Source organism: Megalops cyprinoides, chromosome 14, assembly GCF_013368585.1.
Source record: "Megalops cyprinoides isolate fMegCyp1 chromosome 14, fMegCyp1.pri, whole genome shotgun sequence".
NCBI classification, from domain to species: domain Eukaryota; kingdom Metazoa; phylum Chordata; class Actinopteri; order Elopiformes; family Megalopidae; genus Megalops; species Megalops cyprinoides.
This window is the reverse complement of record NC_050596.1, coordinates 31,633,753-31,654,654: the sequence shown is the minus strand read 5'-3', so window position 1 is coordinate 31,654,654 and position 20,902 is coordinate 31,633,753. Positions and strand designations below refer to the sequence as shown.

The 20,902-nt window shown below is 47.4% G+C and overlaps 1 protein-coding gene across 5 annotated transcripts in view; it reads right to left on the bottom strand.

The window, feature by feature from the left end:
* pkp4 (plakophilin 4) overlaps nucleotides 1-20,902 on the bottom strand; it is a 93,427-nt gene that overhangs the window by 18,460 nt on the left and 54,065 nt on the right. For 3 of the 5 annotated variants that reach the window (XM_036544947.1, XM_036544948.1, XM_036544951.1), the window contains exons 5-12: nucleotides 18,680-18,805; nucleotides 17,842-18,035; nucleotides 17,061-17,577; nucleotides 14,818-14,841; nucleotides 10,715-10,897; nucleotides 6,918-7,122; nucleotides 4,006-4,138; nucleotides 1,572-1,785 (exon numbers count right to left, since the gene is read on the bottom strand). In XM_036544947.1, coding sequence (XP_036400840.1) covers nucleotides 1,572-1,785; nucleotides 4,006-4,138; nucleotides 6,918-7,122; nucleotides 10,715-10,897; nucleotides 14,818-14,841; nucleotides 17,061-17,577; nucleotides 17,842-18,035; nucleotides 18,680-18,805 — 1,596 coding nt within the window. The remainder of the gene's footprint in view (nucleotides 1-1,571; nucleotides 1,786-4,005; nucleotides 4,139-6,917; nucleotides 7,123-10,714; nucleotides 10,898-14,817; nucleotides 14,842-17,060; nucleotides 17,578-17,841; nucleotides 18,036-18,679; nucleotides 18,806-20,902) is intronic. The other 2 variants (XM_036544949.1, XM_036544950.1) reach the window with 1 other exon arrangement.

Genomic DNA, 20,902 nt, shown 5'->3' with positions numbered 1-20,902 from the left:
CTCTGAAAGTGAGCCATAGATGTGCACCAAACTTCTGTATCAACTGCCAAAGATCCACACTCATTAATGAATCATGTGTCTTTCCTTTTCTGAGCCTCAAAAACTCAAGATTGTAGTGCTGGACTCTAAAAAAATGTCACATCCCCCATATCCAAATTACAATGCTCCCAGAGACACGCAACCAGAACATGTTTGCTGAAACAGCACTTGGGATCTGAACTTATCAGAGTGTACATGTTAGCTGTGGGAGATCCCCTGGAGATCTGGAATCAATCACAATCAGTGACACCTGCAGAATGCATGGCCACACCACAAGGCATGGCAGCTTGGGCTAAAGCCGAGGAGGGAGAGTGCCTGGCCAGGACTGTCCAGCGAATTAAGCATCCGTCCTTTTAACTGCACTTGGAACGCTTTTCCAACCCTGATCCTGCCTTCCTAAGAGCCAGGAGGGTGTTGAACTCACACACCCAAGAAAAGTCACGAATGGGTGAAGGTGTTATGCTTCACAGCGGCAGGGTATTTCAATTTTAAAAGCGAATGCCGTCCAGATGACAGCCCTGACAGCTCTGCTGTTTGAGACCAACTCCAACCTCCACTCAGCAGGAGGGGCTGCAGAAGGCAGTCAGGATCATAGCCTCATCGTCCAATGGCTGCGCTGCGTTCAGCCGTGAACCGGCTCGGCTTCCATTTGCTTCGGCTCGTTATTGGTGCGACTGTTTTTCCCACAACAAACATACGAGCGCGGGAAAGCTCTGCTGGGTGTGATTAAACTGCTCTGAATAATAGATGAGTCACATAATCGGGCGCTCTGTGTGTCAGAATGTCACCTCTGTGGCTGAGCCAGATGGGCAGCACCAGTATGGGAGGCCCGGCCGCGACTCTCGCCGTGGTCAGAGCGGGACACGGGGACAGAGCGCGAATCGGGGGGGGGTGCGGGGTAACGAAACCTGGCTGGCATCTCTATGGCAACCCAGCAAACACAGCATCTCTAGACCGAAATAATTGGTCTGTGACCTCTACGCAGCTAGAAATAACACTAGGGAGCCATAGAGTGGAGCACAGTTGGAAATGACAGTTAGTGGAGTGCTCTTAGAACACCTCAAAAGCACACGAGTCAAATAAGAGTCACTGCGGTGGGAATCAGTCTCGTTTCACTAAACAACAATGACACAAGTGTGAGGGTGACGCTGAGAGGAGCAGGAGTTATTTGCAGAGCATCCACTGCAATGTTATTATGGCACTCTGCTCAGCTTCTCTCCCTCTTTTTTGGCTCTGGTAAATGCAGCTTTTCCTTGGCCCATGGCTTTGCTAGCAGCTGAGCACAGGTCTTGTGATGTAGTATATGTGGGTGGGAATAATTATAACGATAATAACAAACTTCATTTATATAGCACCTTTCATACATTAACACGCAAGCTCAAAGTGCTATAGAAATAAGCATTTAAAATACAAATAAAATGCAATAACATTTATTTAATGTAAAAATAAGTAGAACTGAATAAAATAAAAAGTAAAAGAATAAATAAAGGAGCAGCCCTGCGGCGGGCGGTCGGGCGGAAGCGCGCTCGTACCCGTGACCAGCTCCCTGACTTCGGCGTCCACAGTCTTCCTCAGCAGCCGCAGCAGGGCGGGGACTCCGCCCGCGTTCCTCACGGCCACCTTGTTGTCGTCCGTGGCCTTCCCGTACACCAGGTTCCTCAGCGCTCCACAGGCGTTCCTCTGCACCTCCAGGGCCTTGTGGTCCAGAAGGTCCACCAGGTGCTTGATCCCTCCGAGGCGACACACCTGGAAACGCGTCGACGGAGGGGAGAAAGAGTGTTCATTTCCTACAATGTACCAGAGGTTAAAGCCTGGGAGGGCTTAAACAGTGTTACGCTCACACTCACTGGTCTGGGAGTGTTGTGAGCCTGGTCTGACACCGTTGCTCGTTTAAATTGAATGGACACACTTCTGTTCTCTTGTGCTGGAAGTCGCTCTGGATAAGAGCATCTGCTAATCGCATGTAATGTAATGTAATGTAGTGTGATATAATGTCAAAGAAGGTTAGGAATAGGTTTTTCACTGCAAACATTTCATTAACCTCCTCAGAATACGATCATGCACTGTTGCACAAACAGTATATCTGCAACAGTATTTTCTGCCAATGACTAATATGACTAACAACTAACAATGACTGATAGACCCCCCTGGCAGAAACAGCTGTTCAGACAAAAAGCTGTGCTTCCAATGTGAGCTCTCATTCATGCTGATTATTAAACAGTATAATAATACTGATCATGTGATTCAGAGTGACTAACACATCGAGGCTGGTGAGTGCATAAAATAAGGCCATATGAACATCAGAACATTCAGAAAATGTCGGGGACATTTTAACCAGTGTGAATGCATCACACAGTTCTATAGTAGCCAGTGGCACACTCAAAAAAACAGGTGCTACAACAATCACAACAATGTACAGTGTCAAAGTGTCAACACATAAATCAGGACTATACTCCTGAGGTGCCCTATAGGAAAGCATTTAAAATGTGCAACATACATTTTGATTTATATTTATACTGTAGTTTTACGAGAGTGTGTGGCATCATTTAAACTTCTGCCCCTAGTAAAGAGAGGCAGAACACCCAACACCGCTGTAGCCAGGCAATTTTTCTCAAGACAAATGCAAACATCCTAAAAGATAATAAGGAAAAGGGTTTAGTGGTCCCAGCAGAGTACAACCCTGGGTTACACAACATGGGACTTAATAACCAATTTTAAAAAATCAATCCCACAGTTCCTGAGTGTCAGTTGTGTTCTTCTTGCCCAGAGTCAGTGACAGGACCCGCTGGGACTGTGGAAATGCCGGAGTGGTAATTCACTCTGACGAACTGAAAATCTGTCAGGTTTCCACAAGTGTGATTCATGTAGTACAAAACTAAGTGGTACATTGTTGAGGACTTTCACATCTGAATGTCATTCATCTAGAATGATATCAGGTGAACAGCACTTTAAAAGCTCTGACATTCGACATGCAAAGTCTCAAAAGCCCTTAGAAAAAGAAGGCTGGTGAAATGTCCATGTCAACACTTATTGAACTACTCAAATGAAAAAAATCCTTTTGAAATCTCAGTCATGGCTCAGGGACTCATAAGCATTTGACACAATCAAGACTTGCTGAATTGAACTGAGAAAGCAAGGCCATTTTCTGACAAACATACCCTGTACACAGCCTATCCACCACTAATCCTCACACAACACTTTCTGAATCACTGGGACACAGGTCAGGACCTGCTCCTCTCATAACACTCTCAATGAGGCATGAATGAGAGAGTGTGTGTGTGTGTGTGTGTGTGTGTGTGTGAGAGAGAGGGAAGAGGCTCTCAGCAGTGTGTGTGTGTGAGAGAGTGTGTGTGTTTGTGTGTGTGTGTGTGTGAGAGAGAGAGATAGAGAGAGAGAGAGAGGAGAGGCTCTCAGCAGTGTGTGTGTGTGTGTGTGTGTGTGTGTGTATGTGTGTGTGTGTGTGTGTGCGCACGCTCGTGTTTGAGGGGAGCCTCTCAGCAGAGTGTGTGTGTGGGGGTGTGTGTGTGAGTTTGAGCGCTCCAGAGCTCCCGCTGACACTTGGAGAAAAGAACAGCGCTGACATTTTTCCGGGAGATTGCTCCACCAGCAGCATCTGTGCCCAGCCGAGACAAAATATCCGAATCAGAGTGTGAATCAAACCAAATGGAGTGGAGAGAGCTGGGAGCGTGCCCGCTGAGAGGGGGCCCTTTCGAACCGACGGAGGGGGAGGGAGAGAGGGAGAGGAGAGAGACGCAGAGGGAGAGACAGACGGAGGGAGAGAGGGAGTGAGGGAGAGGGAGAGGAGAGCGAGGGAGAGAAGCAGAGAAGGAGAGAGGGACAGAGGGAGAGAGAGAGGGAGAGAGGGAGAGAGAGAGAGAGAGAGAGAGAGAGAGAGAGAGAGGGGGGGGGGGGGGGGGGGGGCGCTGGCACACTGGGTGAGCGCTGGCACACTGGGTGAGCTGGTACCTCGGCTTTGACTCGGTTATCTCCGAAGCACAGGTGCTGCAGGTAGGCGGCAGCGTTGGCCTGCACGGACGGGAACTGGTGCTGCAGCATGTGGATGACCTCCGGCAGCTCCGGGTCCCGCCAGGCGAACTCCCTGCAATGCAAACACAGACAGCAGCATGAAGCCACGCCGCAGGAACTGCGTCCTACATAAACACCCACCGGGGGCTGGGGGCCAGGGGCACCTTTCAATAAGATGCCAACATTTATTAAAAAATATCTAACCAATTTCAGAACTATTGTTTTTTAACCCCCCACCCCATACAGGAATTTCAGTTCTAAGACTTATATTGAGGTGTTCAGGAAATTCCCTTTGAACAATTCAGTGAGATGAAAAGATGGCATCAAGAGGATGGATTAAATTAAAATTCCTCTCTGCCCCCCCTCACACAAAAAAACAAAATGGCAAACCAAAGGCGGGTGGTTTGATTTCCAGGTGGGGCACTGCTGTTATACCTTTTAGCAAGGTACCGACTTATCCCAAAGTGCTTTGGTAAATTTCAAACTGTAAAAATGGATGATAAATAAAAAGTATATTATATATTTTATAACCATATAACTGTATATTGCTCTGGAAAATAGCATCTCAACAATGGAATTTGATGTAGTACAGGATCAAAAATATATGAAGAATGTATGTGTGACTGTCCAGTGAGGGCTAGCCACCTGTGGCAGCTGTAAAATCTTGTACCACTTAATCCCATTACCATACTTTCCAATATCACTTATCAAGCCAAAAGAGAAAGTGTGAGGGGGGAAATTTCAATAGCACTTAATTTTGTGCAGAACTGCTCCCATTTAGTGTGTAATGAAATGTGAAGGCCATTGAAATAGGAAACTTTATAAACATTTCTTTCACTGCAGACAAACCTTAACTAAAAGAGAAATATTAAGTGAGAAGAAATGAGCAGAGAGGAATTGCTCCTCGTCTATCATTCACTTAGACCAAAGCAGAGAGAATTATTCTTAATAAATGAGTGGCTGGAGGTGTCCACTGTCATGAGGGTTGGGCAGGTGGGTCACTTAAGGAGCCATGTACATTGATATGAGGTGACATTTGTCCTGTCTAATGTGGCTTAACAGTAGAACATTTGGAATTTAAGCACAGCACTGAAGAATTTAAGGATTTCCTGTGGTCAGACAGCAGTGCTGGTTAGGCAATACAACAATCTACAATCCAAAGCATCGGAAAGCGATACCAGAGCAGCCAGTTCCAATTTTCGTTCGGTGACATGCTGTGCTTCAGCGAGTGTGCACACTGATGCATCCCCGTGTCATTAGAGCTTATCGGGCGCTCACACAACATTGATTAATGATTGGCTGAAGTGCAACTTTAAAGTTTAGCTACCGACAAACATCACCTAATGTGATCAGACAGGAGGGTCTCTAATATAACTTATTAGAATGAAACAGACTCCCCCACTGATATCAAATATAGATATGACTATCTACACCTTTAAAGTCTGAGATATTGTTAACTTCTTATTTATTCAGCGTTTTTACATCAATATTGGTACTGTATCCAAGTATATCCGGCTGCAATATGGGGTGACACTCCACAAATATAGGATAGGTTGTATTTTAAAACAGATTTTTCAGCCATTATGTTACATCCCTGTCTAAACCTCAACATGTCTTTCCCCACTTGTGATATGGTGTAAGGCTATGAAAATCCAAACAAGGAATCAGCCTAAGCTCGTACAACTTCAACACCACTGGGCTGCAAAGCAGCGGCTGTAGATATCGCAATGTTTGCATCGCTGTTGCTGAACTTGCTAGCAGCAGTAGGTGAAGCAGCACACAAATTCAGTCACATTTGGTTTTGATCCAAATCTACCCAAAGCCCTTCAAGTCTGTGCCAATAAACAGGAGTCCCGTTTCACAGTTCCTGAGGTACCAACACAGCCTGCACAGGGTATGTATTGGATGTCTCCCCCCTCTCCTCCTCACAGCTGAGATTCCCGCTAGAGAGAAATGAGACACTGCATTCAGCGTCCCAAACCACTTCAACCCTCAGATACCCACAGCTGCCGGGACAGTCATTCCTAATAACATACGGTCATGGAGCACTGCAGTTCTGAGGGAGATTTACTGTGGGGTTGAAAAGGCACAGTTTCAGATTATGGATAGAAACAACAACATGAACCAGACTGAAGACATTCCGAAGCAAAGGGACGGAGCCATATTTACTTTATTTGTTTAACCTTTGTTTCAGCAGGAAGGTCAACTGAGAACTCATTTCTCAATTGAACAGATGACCTGGGGAATTAAAGTGGTTAAGGAACACAAGGGATGGGCAGCCAAGCAAACGCAGGGAACCGGTGGCCAAAACTAGACAGCCAGTTCTGGAATTAGACCATAAAACAGGGTTTAGCACACCCACACCTTTTAGAACTGCCATGGGATCTTCAATGATCGATCAGGGCCTTGTTTTAATGTCTCCAGCAATGGAAGGCACCTGCTTCAGAACACTGGCCCCTCCACTGCACTGGGGTATTGGGTTTAGTTAGTCTGCTGGGAGGGGTGCTCCCTACTGGCCTACTAACAACAGTTACAGCAGCAACCTCTTCCTTAGACTTACTAACCAAGCCTAACCCCACTTAGTTACAGTTGTTTGGCAGAAGACGTGTACAGGGTGGTACAGCTGCTAGAGAGGGAAGAATTAACTATTCCCATAGATGGACTGTAGGGAATTCATGTCAGTCAGTGGCGATGGCACTGGACTTGTGCCCAGGGAATTGTAGGATTGAATAGCAGAGTACAAACTGAAGACCCAGCAATACACAGAGAGGAATGCTGTTTTACTGCTATTTCATCTCAAAGGAAAGCAGCGTTAGTCTCCTTGGATAGTGACAGTAAACATTGGGATCTACCTGGGATCCTTCTGAATGCTGTCTATGGAGGGTGAGCGGGTGGCCCCGTCGTCCATGGCGACGGCCTGCCGGGCGTAGTTGGACCCCGAGGACTCGAACTGGGCGGAGTGGTAGGGCTCTGTGTACGTGGTGTTCAGGGCGTAGTTGTCTCTTTGGTATGTCAGCGTGCCGCGCTGAGTGGAAGTCCTCTGCAAAGTCCCCATGCCTGAATAAAACAGAAAACACTGTTAAATCATCCACACAGAGACTCGGCTGCCACCTCCTCCTCAGCACATTCACGCTGCATCCACCTTTTTCGTTCAGACTGCAAAGGTAAGCAGTGGGTTTGACTCTCCTGAAAACTGCCACACAACACCAGCTTCTTACTGAACCGGCACAACAGTTCTTGGAAACCAGAATCTGGAAGCCATTAACTGTGTGGCTAAAACAAAACTCCCATGATTCCAGGGTAAATGAGCCGCATTCTTCCTGGAAGCGTTTTCCCTCTGGTTTTGCGAGGAAGGGCTTTGGAAGCCGAGTGCTCCTGGTTTCCCTGGTGGAGGGTTAAACCCCTGAGATTGATCTGAGATTGAGACCCAAACAGGAGAGACTGAGACCAGCACATGTGAAAAATTCTCCCTTCAGACCCGATGTAGGTGGATTCCTGCACCCACAGCCCTCACACAGCCCACAACCTCACTATGGAGTAGCAGCAGGAAGAACAAATACACCTCCATAAATGACATTATTAACTCCAACTCCTAGAACTCCCTGGCTGTATTATCATCCCTGAGACCCAGTTTCTGGCAGGCTGTGTCTACGTCATAGGCCCTGGCTGCTTGACACGTGTGATGACTCCTGTTGGCCACCTCAGTGGCTTCACTGTCCCGAGTACAGAGATTGTGTACATGATGCACTCATGTGGTAGAAACCAACCATCGAGTTGATGCCTAAATCCAAAAATAATTTTTCCACATGGAGAGACTCAACGCCTGCCAATTAAAAGCCTTGCACAGGATGCCAGAAAAACTCAACAGAGCAATTTATAGTCTGATTTATGCACCAACAAAGACATTTAAATCATAAAATGCTCTACTGGATTTTTAGTTTATAAAATATAATATAAGGTCTTGATGAAATGTAACAGAAAGGCTGCTTTGGCTGTTTGAGAAGTTTTGGATATCAGAACATTAATCAGGCTGCTCTTTTCAAAGATGAATCTGCGTGATATTATATAAAACACTGCAAATTAAATTTGACACAACATCTCAATACAGGATGGTAATTAAATTTAATTTCCTTTTACAGATAAAAAAAAAAAAGTTAAAAATTGCCGCTTCCTAAAAACGAACATCCGCTGTCCTGTTCTCTCCCTGTCAGCTGGGCTGTCGAAAGCTCGTCTGTGGGCGGCTGCACCGAGCTCTCTAATCGCAGTGTTAAAAAATGTCAAAAATAATACCTGCTGATGCACAAGCTGGGCCACATGAATATGCATGATGTTTGGCTGGCGTATGGACAAGGCCAATTCCACATATTGCATTTAACTTTGTAGCTGTAGTACAGATACTGTGGCGTTCCCCCTTTGCAATCACACAGCCTTTACCTCATATGCCTCCTCTCTCTGTGAACCTCAAGGGCAACAAGCAGGGAAATTCAGCACCAAATACAGAGACAGGTGGATGGCTTAATCCATATGTGCATATCACTTTTTTTTACCTTGCCTACCATCCATTACAAAATATTACAATATTTTTTTCCTTACTTAAAAGCAGACAGGCAATTTTGTAGCATTAACTAATATTACTCACCAGCATTCTGCATTTTACATATAGAAGCATGTCTCAATGCTTTACTTTTCTATCTCCTCAACTCCAAACCCTTGCAACGTAACAGATGTAAATACCACTGACTACCGATCTCATTACTGTTACCTTTCATGTCTTGCCGTTTATGTTAGCTTCCTCATAATGACAGTCAGAAAGCCTTTTGATCATACAGCCACATGTATTTTTGAGATAAGATCACCATTAATACATCCTGATGATGGTACGGAGGTTTCACCTTACATTTCAATATATAATCATTTCTTCTTTCAATCAGTTTTTACATAATGATCAGTGAAAAGGGAAGTCCAATTATCAGTGGAAAACATGTATATTTGAAGGTTGAACATGTGTTCAACCTGTATAATTTGGTAGAAGAGGAATGGGCATTTCTAAAGATCAGAAAGTGGTCTGTTAGGCCAGGATTGAGGAGGAAGAAGGCTGCATTTCAACAAGAAAACCAGAAAGGTGACCTTGAATTGCAGACCCCAAACATCAGCAATGCACTGAAAACCTATCCAGGATTTACAACATCGTAAACCTGTGAATGATCATGCTAGTCAAAAATCTGGATTTGATTGTTTTCCGTGACGTCTTTCCTTGGCCCCCTGAGAGCTTCTTCCCCCCAAGGATTATAATTCCCTGTCTCTCTAAAGGGGCATGCAGGTGACCAGAAACAAAACATGTAAGAAAAAACATTGTTTGGGGGGAAAAGAGCTACTAAAATGTAATTTCACAGCATAACAGAGTGCTGGGGGAAAAAATTGAATATTTCTGATGAAGGCGGTTTTTGTAAGGACCCCAAACAGCCCCCTTCTCCTCTCAGTACAGCAGTGAATGAACACATTATGAGCGCTTATCTGAGAGGCCTGTTCTGGGCATCAATACAATTTATTTCTGAAGTTATCGGACCGGGAGGATCTCAGGTCTGCGGTATAATGTGGTGGAGGAGGTGGCTCGGAGTGGCGGGCCAGGGGGAGGGGGGGTGTGGTCAGAATTTTAAAGTCCACAGGTTCCCCAGGCTGCCTTATCTCACCCTTCTCCTCCTCCTCCTCCTTGTTTTTACTTGCATGAGTCCTATCACAGCGCTGCCCTCTGGTGTCTCCTACCTCCTGCTGACCCTGTAGTCTAGACATATTGTCTACTGTTCGTCTGCTCTCTCTATAAAATGAAAACTACGATTCATTAAGAGGTGATTTTTTCCCCCCAGTTTCAGCTTGTATTGAAATTATATTATGTCTCATATTGATTTTGTCATTTCCAGTGTACATGTGATATCCGTAACTCCCAAACCAATCCCGTACTCCTTTTTACACCTCGCAATCTGATTCCTGTTGCTGACCCACTGAGTCATTCAAAAAGAGGCCATGGAGTGTCTGCCTGCAACCCCTCTTCAAACCGTATGTTCCCTCAAAATCGCTGCGCACTGCCTCTACAGGGCAACTGACTGTCCCAACCCGACGGGGTCACTCTTCTACGGTCCCTGTCTGTACTGGTCCCTCAGTGGTGGAATGAACTCCCCACAGAGGTTAGGACAGAGGAATCACTGGCCATCTTCTGGCGCAGACTGAAGACCCACCTCTTCACACTGCATCGGAGTTCCACTTCAATCCCTGCTCCCTAACACCTGCTACCTCTAGTATTTTATTTTATGTATAGTATTGTGATGCGTTTTGATCCTGTGTTCTGAGGACTGTTGTATCGTAGTATACTTGACTTCTGTCAGGTTGCACAAGTTAACTTGTGGTAGGGCTTGAATAGTGTTACGCTCACAGTCACTGATCTTTGAGTGTTGTTAGCCTGGTCTGACACTGTTGCTCGTTTAAATTGAATGGATACACTTGTGTTCTATTGTGCTGGAAGTCGCTCTGGATAAGAGCGTCTGCTGAATGCATGTAATGTAATGTAATGTAACGTAACTTGACTGGCGGCTGGCACAGCGGAGCGAGGCGGGGCGGGTGGAGCGCGTGGGGCGAGGCGGGGCGGGGCACGCACCTGAGGCAGCCCTGTAGGTGGAGCTCTGGGTGCCGTGGTTGAGGTCCATGGCCCGGTGGTTGGGGCTCTGGTACAGAGAGCCCTGGAAGGTCCTGTCCTTGTACAGGTGGTGGTCGGGGGACACGGTCAGCCTCAGGTCCTGTCCCAGCTGGCTGTGCTGGCTGGCGAAAGAGCTGCGCATACCTGCGGGCCGAGAGCCAGCCCCAGAGTGAGACTCCGCCCAGCCTCCCGCTGAGCCAATCCTAATCCCCGCTTCAGCCCAGCGGACTGACAGGTCTAAAAATCACCCATCACACCCACACACAGCCAAATGAGATATGTAAGGGGGGAAAAAACCCTCAAAGCCTTGGAAAAAACACTTTATCCTCATATTTTGTTTGACACATACGCTGCTAAAAACTTCACTCACATTCATTTAAGGCTCATTTCCAATTATGCTTAATGCTGTTGTAGGCTGTAGGATGTCAGCTTGCCTAACGATCTGCTCATCATCTGTTAAACACACACACACTTCCAATCCTCTCTCTCACCTTCCAAGCTTACAGGGAAATGACATTAACCTGAGGGGAGAAGCAAACTCAGAGTCTATCTCAAGAGCTGCTATCACACCTGAACCGAGGGGGGGGGGGCTTGCAGGTGCTTGTCACAGAGTGTCATGCAGGCTTTGTGTTGTAAGAAGGAATAAACTGTCTGGAAACAGCGAATGCCAGCGAATGCTAGTGCGTGAGTGTGCGTTTAGAACAGGAGCCATTTCCCATGCTCCACCTCCCCCACATAAAACAAAACTAAAATAATCCAAAATCCATAACCCAAATTAAGGGCACATTTTAGGAATGAACTGGCCATTAGGATGCCTCGTTTCGTGACCCCTGCCAGCTGCAGCAGGCTGTACCGCCGGGCTGCGTTCCAGATGCTCGGCGAGGCATCGGCCCCTGCGCACCGAACACTCCGCTCCTCCTGCTCCTCCTGCTCAGGTATAAATCACACCTGAAACCACATCTGGAGCGAGAGAAGTTTAACAGCAGCTCCACAGCCCTCCACCTCAGTCGCGTTCTGACAAGGCTTCCCAGCACACACCGCTTTGCTAGCTGGCACAGTACTACAGTGTTAGGTGCGTGAAAGTTCGTACCTGTCAGTGCTGAAATCCCCGCGAAAAGACAAACAGGGTGGGAGACTTATGCTAAATGGCTACAGTGAAATTTCAGATGCTGTTGAAATTGTGCCTGCACCAGAAGGAGAAATCAGTGTGGCAGAGGCACAGGCAGACTAAATATTTAAACTTTTCTGTATCTTATTTCATATTATTTTTATCAACAGTTCAATCGTTTTCTTCATTTTTCTCCAGTCTGATGGAGCATAGCACTATCCTTTCCTGGCATCCATTTATTCTGACTACATTTACCATTACTGACGTTAATGGAACACGTTTCAGCTATGACCAGATTATCCACAATGACTGGATGTGAGACACCTATTGTTGTCATGGTAATGATGGGTGACACAGACTTTGAAAGACAGAAAACTATAATGGAACTAATTTGAAAAGGAAATTACTTACAGGCATGCATCAAGCCATAGATTCCAAGATGTCAAGGAAAGGAAGAGATGTCAAGAAAAGTGCTTTATGCCTCTATGATCAAACCACGCAATTTAAGTCAATTTGCATATCATATGAAAAGTATCATAATTAGTGGGACATTTGCATATTCTCTTCTAATCTACATATTTGTTGAAAAATATAAAATTTCTATATCCACTGACAGCATGGAATTTAACTGGCTCACTTACAGTCACAGTGTCTGTATCGGTATAAACTCTGTTTATGCGCATAAGCAGACCAGTAAACTATGTGGATAGACACTTCCGATTGAGTCCAGGCTGGAAGCGATAAGATGCGCATTCATTTTAACTCCGCCAGCGCGGTAAGTCATTGCCGTCAGCAGTCAGCGACTGCAGCAGCCTGCAAAAGCTAATCCAGGCTCCCCTCACCTCGCAGGGTCTCCAAACCGATGGGCTATTTTCACCCTGATAAAAATGACAAATGACACTCTATTACAGCGAATGGCGTTTGTCACACGCGGTCCCTCGCTGTTGCCATGCAATCGCTCCCTGCTATGTGACTGGCTGGCTCTGTGCCATTTCTGTCCGATTTCCATGCAGATTTAGACCCTCGGCAAGCCTCTTCCTCAGCCCAGCCTGACCCATCTTCCTCTCTGACCCTTCTGACCCTTCTGACCCTGAGTCACAGCTGTGCCTGGACCTCACCTGTGAGCGAGCTTCCTCCTTCCTGTTGATGTAGGTGCAGGGAAAGACGAATGAGGAGTGCCTCATTAGTGAGATAAAAAATGAATTAATTAAAAACCTGGCATGAACTGGCTTTTTCAAGGAAGTAGCCTATTGCCTCTTCAGAAAAACCAGCCCAAACTGCTACTTTTTAATAAAAAATCTGCGGCTGAGCTGAGGTGAAATGAAGATGACCTCTGGGGAGCGTTTGCGTTCTCATCTGCAGAGGAACGATCCTGCGGGCATTCTTATCGTCATGGAGACGGCTAGAGGAGCGTTTACACTCCAACATCCTACAGTCAATTAACCCCAGTCCAGCTACTATCAGTGTGCTTCAGCTGAAGCTAATTTAGTCAGCACGTGATAACATTTTTAAAACATTTATGCAACGAATTAACACCAAAATATTGTGGGTGGAAGTGTGTACCTGAATAACCCTGTATGTCTACACAGTCTTACAGTAGCCGCAATACACAAATTAAAGAATCCTGTTCACAGCCATAGGATACACTCACACAATGACCAGTTCAGCTAATATTACTCCATTATGTAGTACTGCAGTTCATTACACTGCATTATGTTTGTGTATGCGTACCTTTATATGCTATGGTGATTCAGTGCAGCACCATAACCTATATTGTACATATTAAAATATTTCAAAAACAGTCTGATAATGTAGCAAGCCATGCTGGGTGACACATAAATGTTTCTTATTTGTGCATCTTCATTGTGTGAATCATTATGTTAAAGTGCTAATAAATGATACTGAAATTGTGATTATAACTGAAATTGTTGATTTCAATCATTTAAAAACAATAATTCCAAAGTGCCCATTTGCAGTTACAAAAAACGCAATAAGACGCTGACAATACGGCACATATCAGCATCTCTCTGTGAGGAGACACCGTCCACTCAACAGCCGAATGTCTCTACAGCACACAGCCTGCAATTATCTGCCTGGGCTAATGAGGGCATGTGTTACCGTTTGAACAACTAATGAGGGGAAAAAAAACAACTTTTAGATCTGGACAGAGAGTATTTTTCCATTACAGAAAAATGTACCACACTATATCAGTAAATAAGACTGATTAAGCTTAAGGTTCCAGGTCACGCAAGTGTGCACGGCGCTTCAGAATGAGAAACGGGATTCTTCACAGCGGCACCAGAGACTGAAACAGATTGCGGATGACATCATCCTCACACCAGGGGAATTCTGGGAACAGGCCTTTCATTTTTTCCCCCCAAACTGAATGCATTTAATGCAAGGAAATGAGCCAAAGTGACGACAGCAAGGAGCAGAGAGACCCTCCATGGAGACCCTCTGTAGCTTAACTACAAGGTGAATAAAGGTCACCTCTAAAGGTCAGCAGCCTGATCGTGTGGCTGCTGTAAAGCCCCTCCTGGCCCCACAGACATGCAGGTAATCCTCCATGGCTGCCGGGCCACACACTGCACTGGGCTGACGCGCACAAGCAACACTGAGACGGAGAAGAGACCACAAGCACACACACAGAAAGGTCACACATGCTCTGCAAAGGGACAGACGTACCCCCAGTCTCTCTCTCTCTCTCTCTCTCACACACACACACACACACACACACACACACACACACACACACATACACACACACACACACACACACACACACACACGCTCCGCAAAGGGACAGGCGTACCTGCAGTCTCTCTCTCTCACACAAACACACACACACACACACACACACACACACACACACACACGCATGCACATGCGCAAACGAACACACACAAGCATCAGGGCACACAAACACTTTTCAGCTGAAATAAACGAGGGGTGTCACCTTGTATGTCATCAGCCAGAGCATCTGAAGTTTTCCATTGGCAGCGAGAAAGGAAATAAGAAAGACTTTATGAGCAAAGACGCAATCAGAGGAGAGCACTTACTGTGACATCACAGGAATCTTATTTTATTGGCTGTTGAAATTCACATTACAGAAGAGCCTATCGTCCCCTCATGTGCCTTGAAAGGAAATGATAACCAGCAGTCGGCTCTGTGCTGCTGAAACAGAGACGCTTTATAAAGCAGAGTCTTTGCAAACTGAGGAAACTAATTAATAATAATCCAAATAAGTCGGACAGCAGTTCAAAACACTCCATTAAGGTAACACAGACTGGATTTTATGTTCCATTTGAAATGAAGTTCTCTGTCTGCGGAATTATTATTTTCAATTTGAGAATTTCTCTCGTCTGGCTGCAGCGGTGTTTTTCATATTTCATTGTGCCAGACACTTCAAAGCAGACAGTGATTAGCTCTTTGGCTCTCAGAACAGGAATACACGGACACAGGCTCCCCCGTAACTCCTGCTGTCGAGATAAACTGCTGCTACACAATGGCAGCAAATATCGTTTCCCTCATCCTGCAACAGTATATACGTGTGTTGTTGCTGGCCACAGCAGAAAAACCTCACCGCTCTCTGCTGTTAATAAATCCCCTTCCTCTTCTTGCTAAAACTGCACAAAGGAAAGCACAGTTGCTCGGGACAGATCTCTGCTCCTGCACATTATGGGGCAGCTGTACCCTGTGTCTCTTAATTGGCTCGCATGACAAAACCTGTCCGCTGTAATAACGAATTACAGCGAATGTCTCGCTTTCATTCACACTGTTTATCTCAGGACCCTGTGTCTTCATCTAACCAGGAAGAAACACCAGCATGGACAGAGCGAAGGCAACACCAGAAATCTGCACTTGAGGATGTGGAAATTTCACATTTGAGACGCTGTTGAACAAAGCAAAGGAAATATCATTTCCCCCTGCCCCTCTATAAAAACAGATTTTGTGCATTAGAGAGCACTGAACTGTCGATCTGAGTGGCGGAGACATCACTACATTCCTAAACTTGACAAGTAAAGGGAATTTCTTTAGCATTTCAGAAACAGAAAGCAGAGAGGAACTCTACCAGTATGTTAAATCTCCATCACAACACACGGCTGACAACAGTTTCCTTCTCCCCAAAGAAAAGGCTACCCATTTTGTCATTTGCTTGTCTGTTATGTTGACTAAATTATCTCCAGTGCATGCAGACTGTAAACTGTGTCTTACCACATCTACAGCAGTCAGTAATTTATTTCCTCTCAGCGGGTTCGCCAGCCGATCCTATCCGGCTCTGCACTCACCATTGATATTCCCGTCAGCTTTTACAGTCCCTGCCCTTTGACCTGGAAGAGCCAGCCACCGCCCTGTCTGTGCATGCATTCCCTAAGACCCCAAACTTCTTTTATTTATGAAACCCGGATGACTTTATTCCCCTTTGGCCCTGCTAACCTCAGAATAAACAGAATTCTTACTCATTTGGGCTGCACACCCAACAGCGGAACAGTCTGGAAATAACAGACACACGCATAAAATGTCAAACCCCAAGCGTTCCTCCTTCAAACAGAGCTCTCCCTCAAAGAGGTCTGAGGCTTATTAGATCACTGCATTATGCTGGCCCTGACCTACGCCCCAGAGACTCGGGTTTTTTTTTTTTTGCATCAAGGCCACATCAGACTCCACTTCCTTCCAGTGGAGAAGATTAAACAGCAGGCCTAAATAAAGCATCTCCTCCCTTATGGCACTTTGGAGCAGGGTGATACGGGAGAATGTCACCTCGGCTGACCCAAGCGCATCCGATAGCCTGTCCCCTGCGACATCCTCCCCCCAACGCGCTCTTGCTGTGTCACCTTGCACTAGAGAAGATGTGGTGCCGTGTGTAGCTGGCTGCAAGGACCTGCAGTGTGGTACAGAGCTAAAGAGCAGGGCTTGCAGTGTGGTACAGTGCTAAGATTGTTGGCTGTCGGATAAGGCAAAAAGGTACCCAACTATATTCCACTACGTTACATTACTGTCATTTAGAAGGCACTGTTACCCAGAGCACCATATAGGTTACACTTTTATCCATTTATACAGCTGGATATTAACTGAGGAAATTGTGGGTTAAGTACAATGCCCGAGGAGTGCACAAGTACAGTGCCCGACTGGGGAATTGGACCTGCAACCTTATGAGGGCAAGAGAGGGTGGACGCTGACGGGGGGGGTGTCACTGACCTGTGAGGCTGTCGGGGCGGGGCGGGACCATCCTCTCGTACAGCTCGTAGGCCTGCTGGCTGTAGGCGTCGGCGTCATGGCGGAGTGACCGGGGGAGGGTGGAGCCATAGCTCTGGGGCACCGCCGTCATGCCAGCGCGGGCGGGGGAGGAGGGGGGCGGGGCCTGCTGCGGGGGCGGGGAGGCCGTGCGCCCGGCCCCGCCCAGCGGCTGGTACAGCGAGGCGGTTCGGGAGCTGAGGGAGCCCATGCGGCGGAGCGTGGCGGGAGAGCCGGTCTTCGGGGCGGAGTAGGGCGAGCCGGGCCGCTGGGAAGAGGGCAGGGTGGTGGCAGAGAAGACGCTGGACAGCGGTTTGGGCTCGGTGACGATGGGTGAGCCGTACGCGCTGCCCAGCGAGGTGCGCAGGGACCCGCGGGAGGGTGACACGCTGCTGCTGTAGCCGGGAGACTGCGTGCGGGACGGCACCGAGCTCACCCTCCGCATCGCCCGGCCTGACCCCGTCCCGCCGCCCACCTGGGTCTGAGGGGGGTAGGGGGAGAGGGGCGGTCCTGTCACTCAGCGTGCAACCCATTCACATGCACTTGAACATAGCCACTACAGTGTACATATCACTACATCACGACTAGAGCCAGTTAGCAGGGTGTGTCCAGCATTTCCTGGGGTTCATTTTAAAATAATTCTTGACTTCATCTAGTGATATCACTAACTCCAGTGAGGAGTGACTGTGGAATAAGCTGCCGGTGTTTGTCAGTGAGCAGCCTCCTCGGTACCCTGTCTCTGTACCTGGCCTGGGATCTGTCCCTCGGCTCTGGAGTTCCTGACGAGCGAGGCATTGCCGCTCACCCCAGGGTAGGAGTGCTGCAGCCTCAGCTCCGCCTTCACCAGGCTCTGACTGCCATGGTAACTGCCCGCATCCTGGTACCCGCTGTCCGAAAAAGAGTTCATCTGGGTGGAGCTGCGCGAGTTTCCAGTTGACCCTACGAGAGGAGAGGAGAGGGGGGTAGGGTCATGCATCTGGAACAGCTCAACCACCGGTTCTGACGGTCTAATAATGCAATCTCAGCTCAGCTCCCTGGGCCTGGTACATGTCACTGATCTAGAGTCATTCTTTGGATAAGAAGTCAAACCAATTACTCTAGACCTAAATAAACTGTTAGGTCAAATGCCCTTATAAACCATTAAAAATACACTTTATATTACATTAGCTTATACTGCATAAGGCATACATTTGATGTACTTCAGACTACTGACATAAGGACAAGCCGATTTGGGCTGCAGGCCTGTACTCATCATTAATCTTTTTCTTAATTATATACTAATTTATGCCCAGGGCAGCAGTGTGATGCAGTGATACGGAGCACAGCTTGCAACCCTACGATTGCTGGTTCACTTCCTCTTACAGTCACTGCTGTTGCCGTAAGCAGGGCACTTATAACCCCAGAGGATTCAGCACATATCTGGGAGTGCATGGGTGATATGCAGGCTATGCACAGTAAGTGGCTCTGGATAAGGCAAATAATGTAAAGTAACATAACGTCCAATAAAAACCCGGTCTGAAGAGCAAAAAGGCCTTCCCCTGAGTGTACTGACAGGAGGAGTTAGCGGGTTAGCGGATCCTCACTTTCATGGGGCGAGGCCTGCTCTGAGGCGAACAACGTCCCGTGCTCCGGCTCGTTTCTGAGGCGGTACGTCGGAGACTGACAGCTGTCCGTCACTCGGGATTTGGCCTCGCTTGTGGAGGAGGCATCTAAAACAGACGAGACACAGGAAGAGGATGAGCAGCAGACACTGGAAGGGAAAGGGTGTCAGGAGCGTGCTGGTGCCGGAAGGCCGGGGCGTTCAGACGGACTGCCGGGCTCTGAAGTCTCGCTTCAGTAAGAGCAAAGAGAAAGTAATTCCTTTCACATTCGCATAGAAATCACATTCATCCAGTTCAATTTGACAGCATTCAGAGCCGTCCGAAAAACCTGAGCGCTGGAGCTTCGCCTCGAGTGGTTTCACACCGAGAGCAGAGAGGCCGTGCAATCCAGCGGGAGGAACTGTCACTGTAATAACGCGTCTCTCGGATTCAGCGCAGGATATTAATTGTTGCTCTTCAGTCCAATTTGCCGAGAGGTTTTTTTATACGCAGCGAAGCATCGTTTTCCCATGAGTCTCTCTGATAGTTCGCATGCGTTATGATTGAGTCTGATCTAAAGCGGTAGCGTCACAGGCTGGTCCCGGTGGGCCTCCTGCGTGGGGGGGAGGTTGATGAATTTCGCGGAGGAAGTGTCCCGCCTCTCTGCCAGGGCCGTTTGGACGGACCCGCTGACAGTGAGGCCGAGCGCGTTTGACAGGCCGCCGGATCGGGTTCCCTCCTGGAATGCTCCCAGCCGCGCGGCTCGCTGCCAAGGGGCTGCCTCCAGCATTACGGATCCGCGGGGACTGAGGCGCATCGATACGCTCAGTGACAGGCGGGAGGAACTGGCACCGCTCACTGCAGGTTCTGCATTAGGCTCATCTCCCAGCGACAACCCCTGCACCTACACAGGGGCATATGACCGAGCGAATACGAATCTCCCAACACGCGTACAGGTCAATGCGACCGTTTTTCACACTACAAATCCCACAATGCACCAGGAAGCAGACGCCATCCAGGGGATAGGCACACCTCCCTAATGTCATCTGAGCAAATGAGAAGCGCCTGTATGAGTCATGGGGTGCTGAGAGAGGTAGAACGAGGGGACCCTGGCCGAGTGTATCCCCAGCAGAACCAAGCCAATTCATTCCGCCCCTGCAGGGGTTCCTGGCAAAACACTCATTTTTTTAAAAAAAGGCTGCTTTCTCCATTTATTTAATGCCCCTAAAGGTTATGAAGAAGGAGAACCTATTCTGTGCAAATTTGCCGCAGTAGTTACAGTGAAATGATGACACTGCCACCAGAAAGGTGACAGCACAGAGGATTTAGTAACCCCATATGCTAAATAATAATGTGAAGCTTCCCCTTTCTGAAGCCGGAGGACTTTCGCACTCCCCATTCATGTAGCAAATTAAATCCCACAGACAGGAACTCAGTGAATGGGACCAAATATATTGTTACTGCCCCTGAACTGAACCAAGTTCGCTAAAGATTTACATTAGATTCAGCATGAATGCCTTCATTTCTCATCTCCGATACATCTTTTCTCTCAGAGTGATGTCAGCCGTTTAAATTGTGATGTCGTCATCTTATCTGAGGTTGGGAACACTGCCAGTGTCTTCCTAAAAACGCAGGCAGGAGATGGGTACCGGGGTGGACGGCAGACGGTTTGTCTCATTCTACAAAACACAGCTGCCCGTTTGATTCAGCCCCACAGTCCCCACCCACTCCATGTTTCAAAGCTCGTCTGAAGGTCCTCGCAGACAAACACGCACAGATTCTTTCTGCGTTTAACATCTGGCAGGGGACTGCAGCGTTCGAAAATACGATTTAAACAGCGGATGCCGTGCGGCGACGAGCACAAAACGGCATCTGCTGAACTGTCTGATGAGTGATCTAAGATGTAGGTATTCTCTCTCATCCGAGTAGCATCTTGTCACCAAAATATTCCAGCATTACATGATCAGGCTTGGTCAATGTGCAAGGTAACTTGCGCTGCCATGTCAGATGAGGTCAAACGTCCTGGCCTTGGTCATCAGATTCATCATCCTGACACCAGGAAATACAGAGTTCTGGGACAATTACTGTTTATTGGGGGTGGATGTGTGGTGTGTGGTGGCTTTACACAGAAGAGGCAGTGGCTTTGTTTAATTCTGTCTGAGGGCCACACACCTGTCACTCCGGATTCTGCACTGCAGATTGCATTAATTATTTCAAATGAGACTT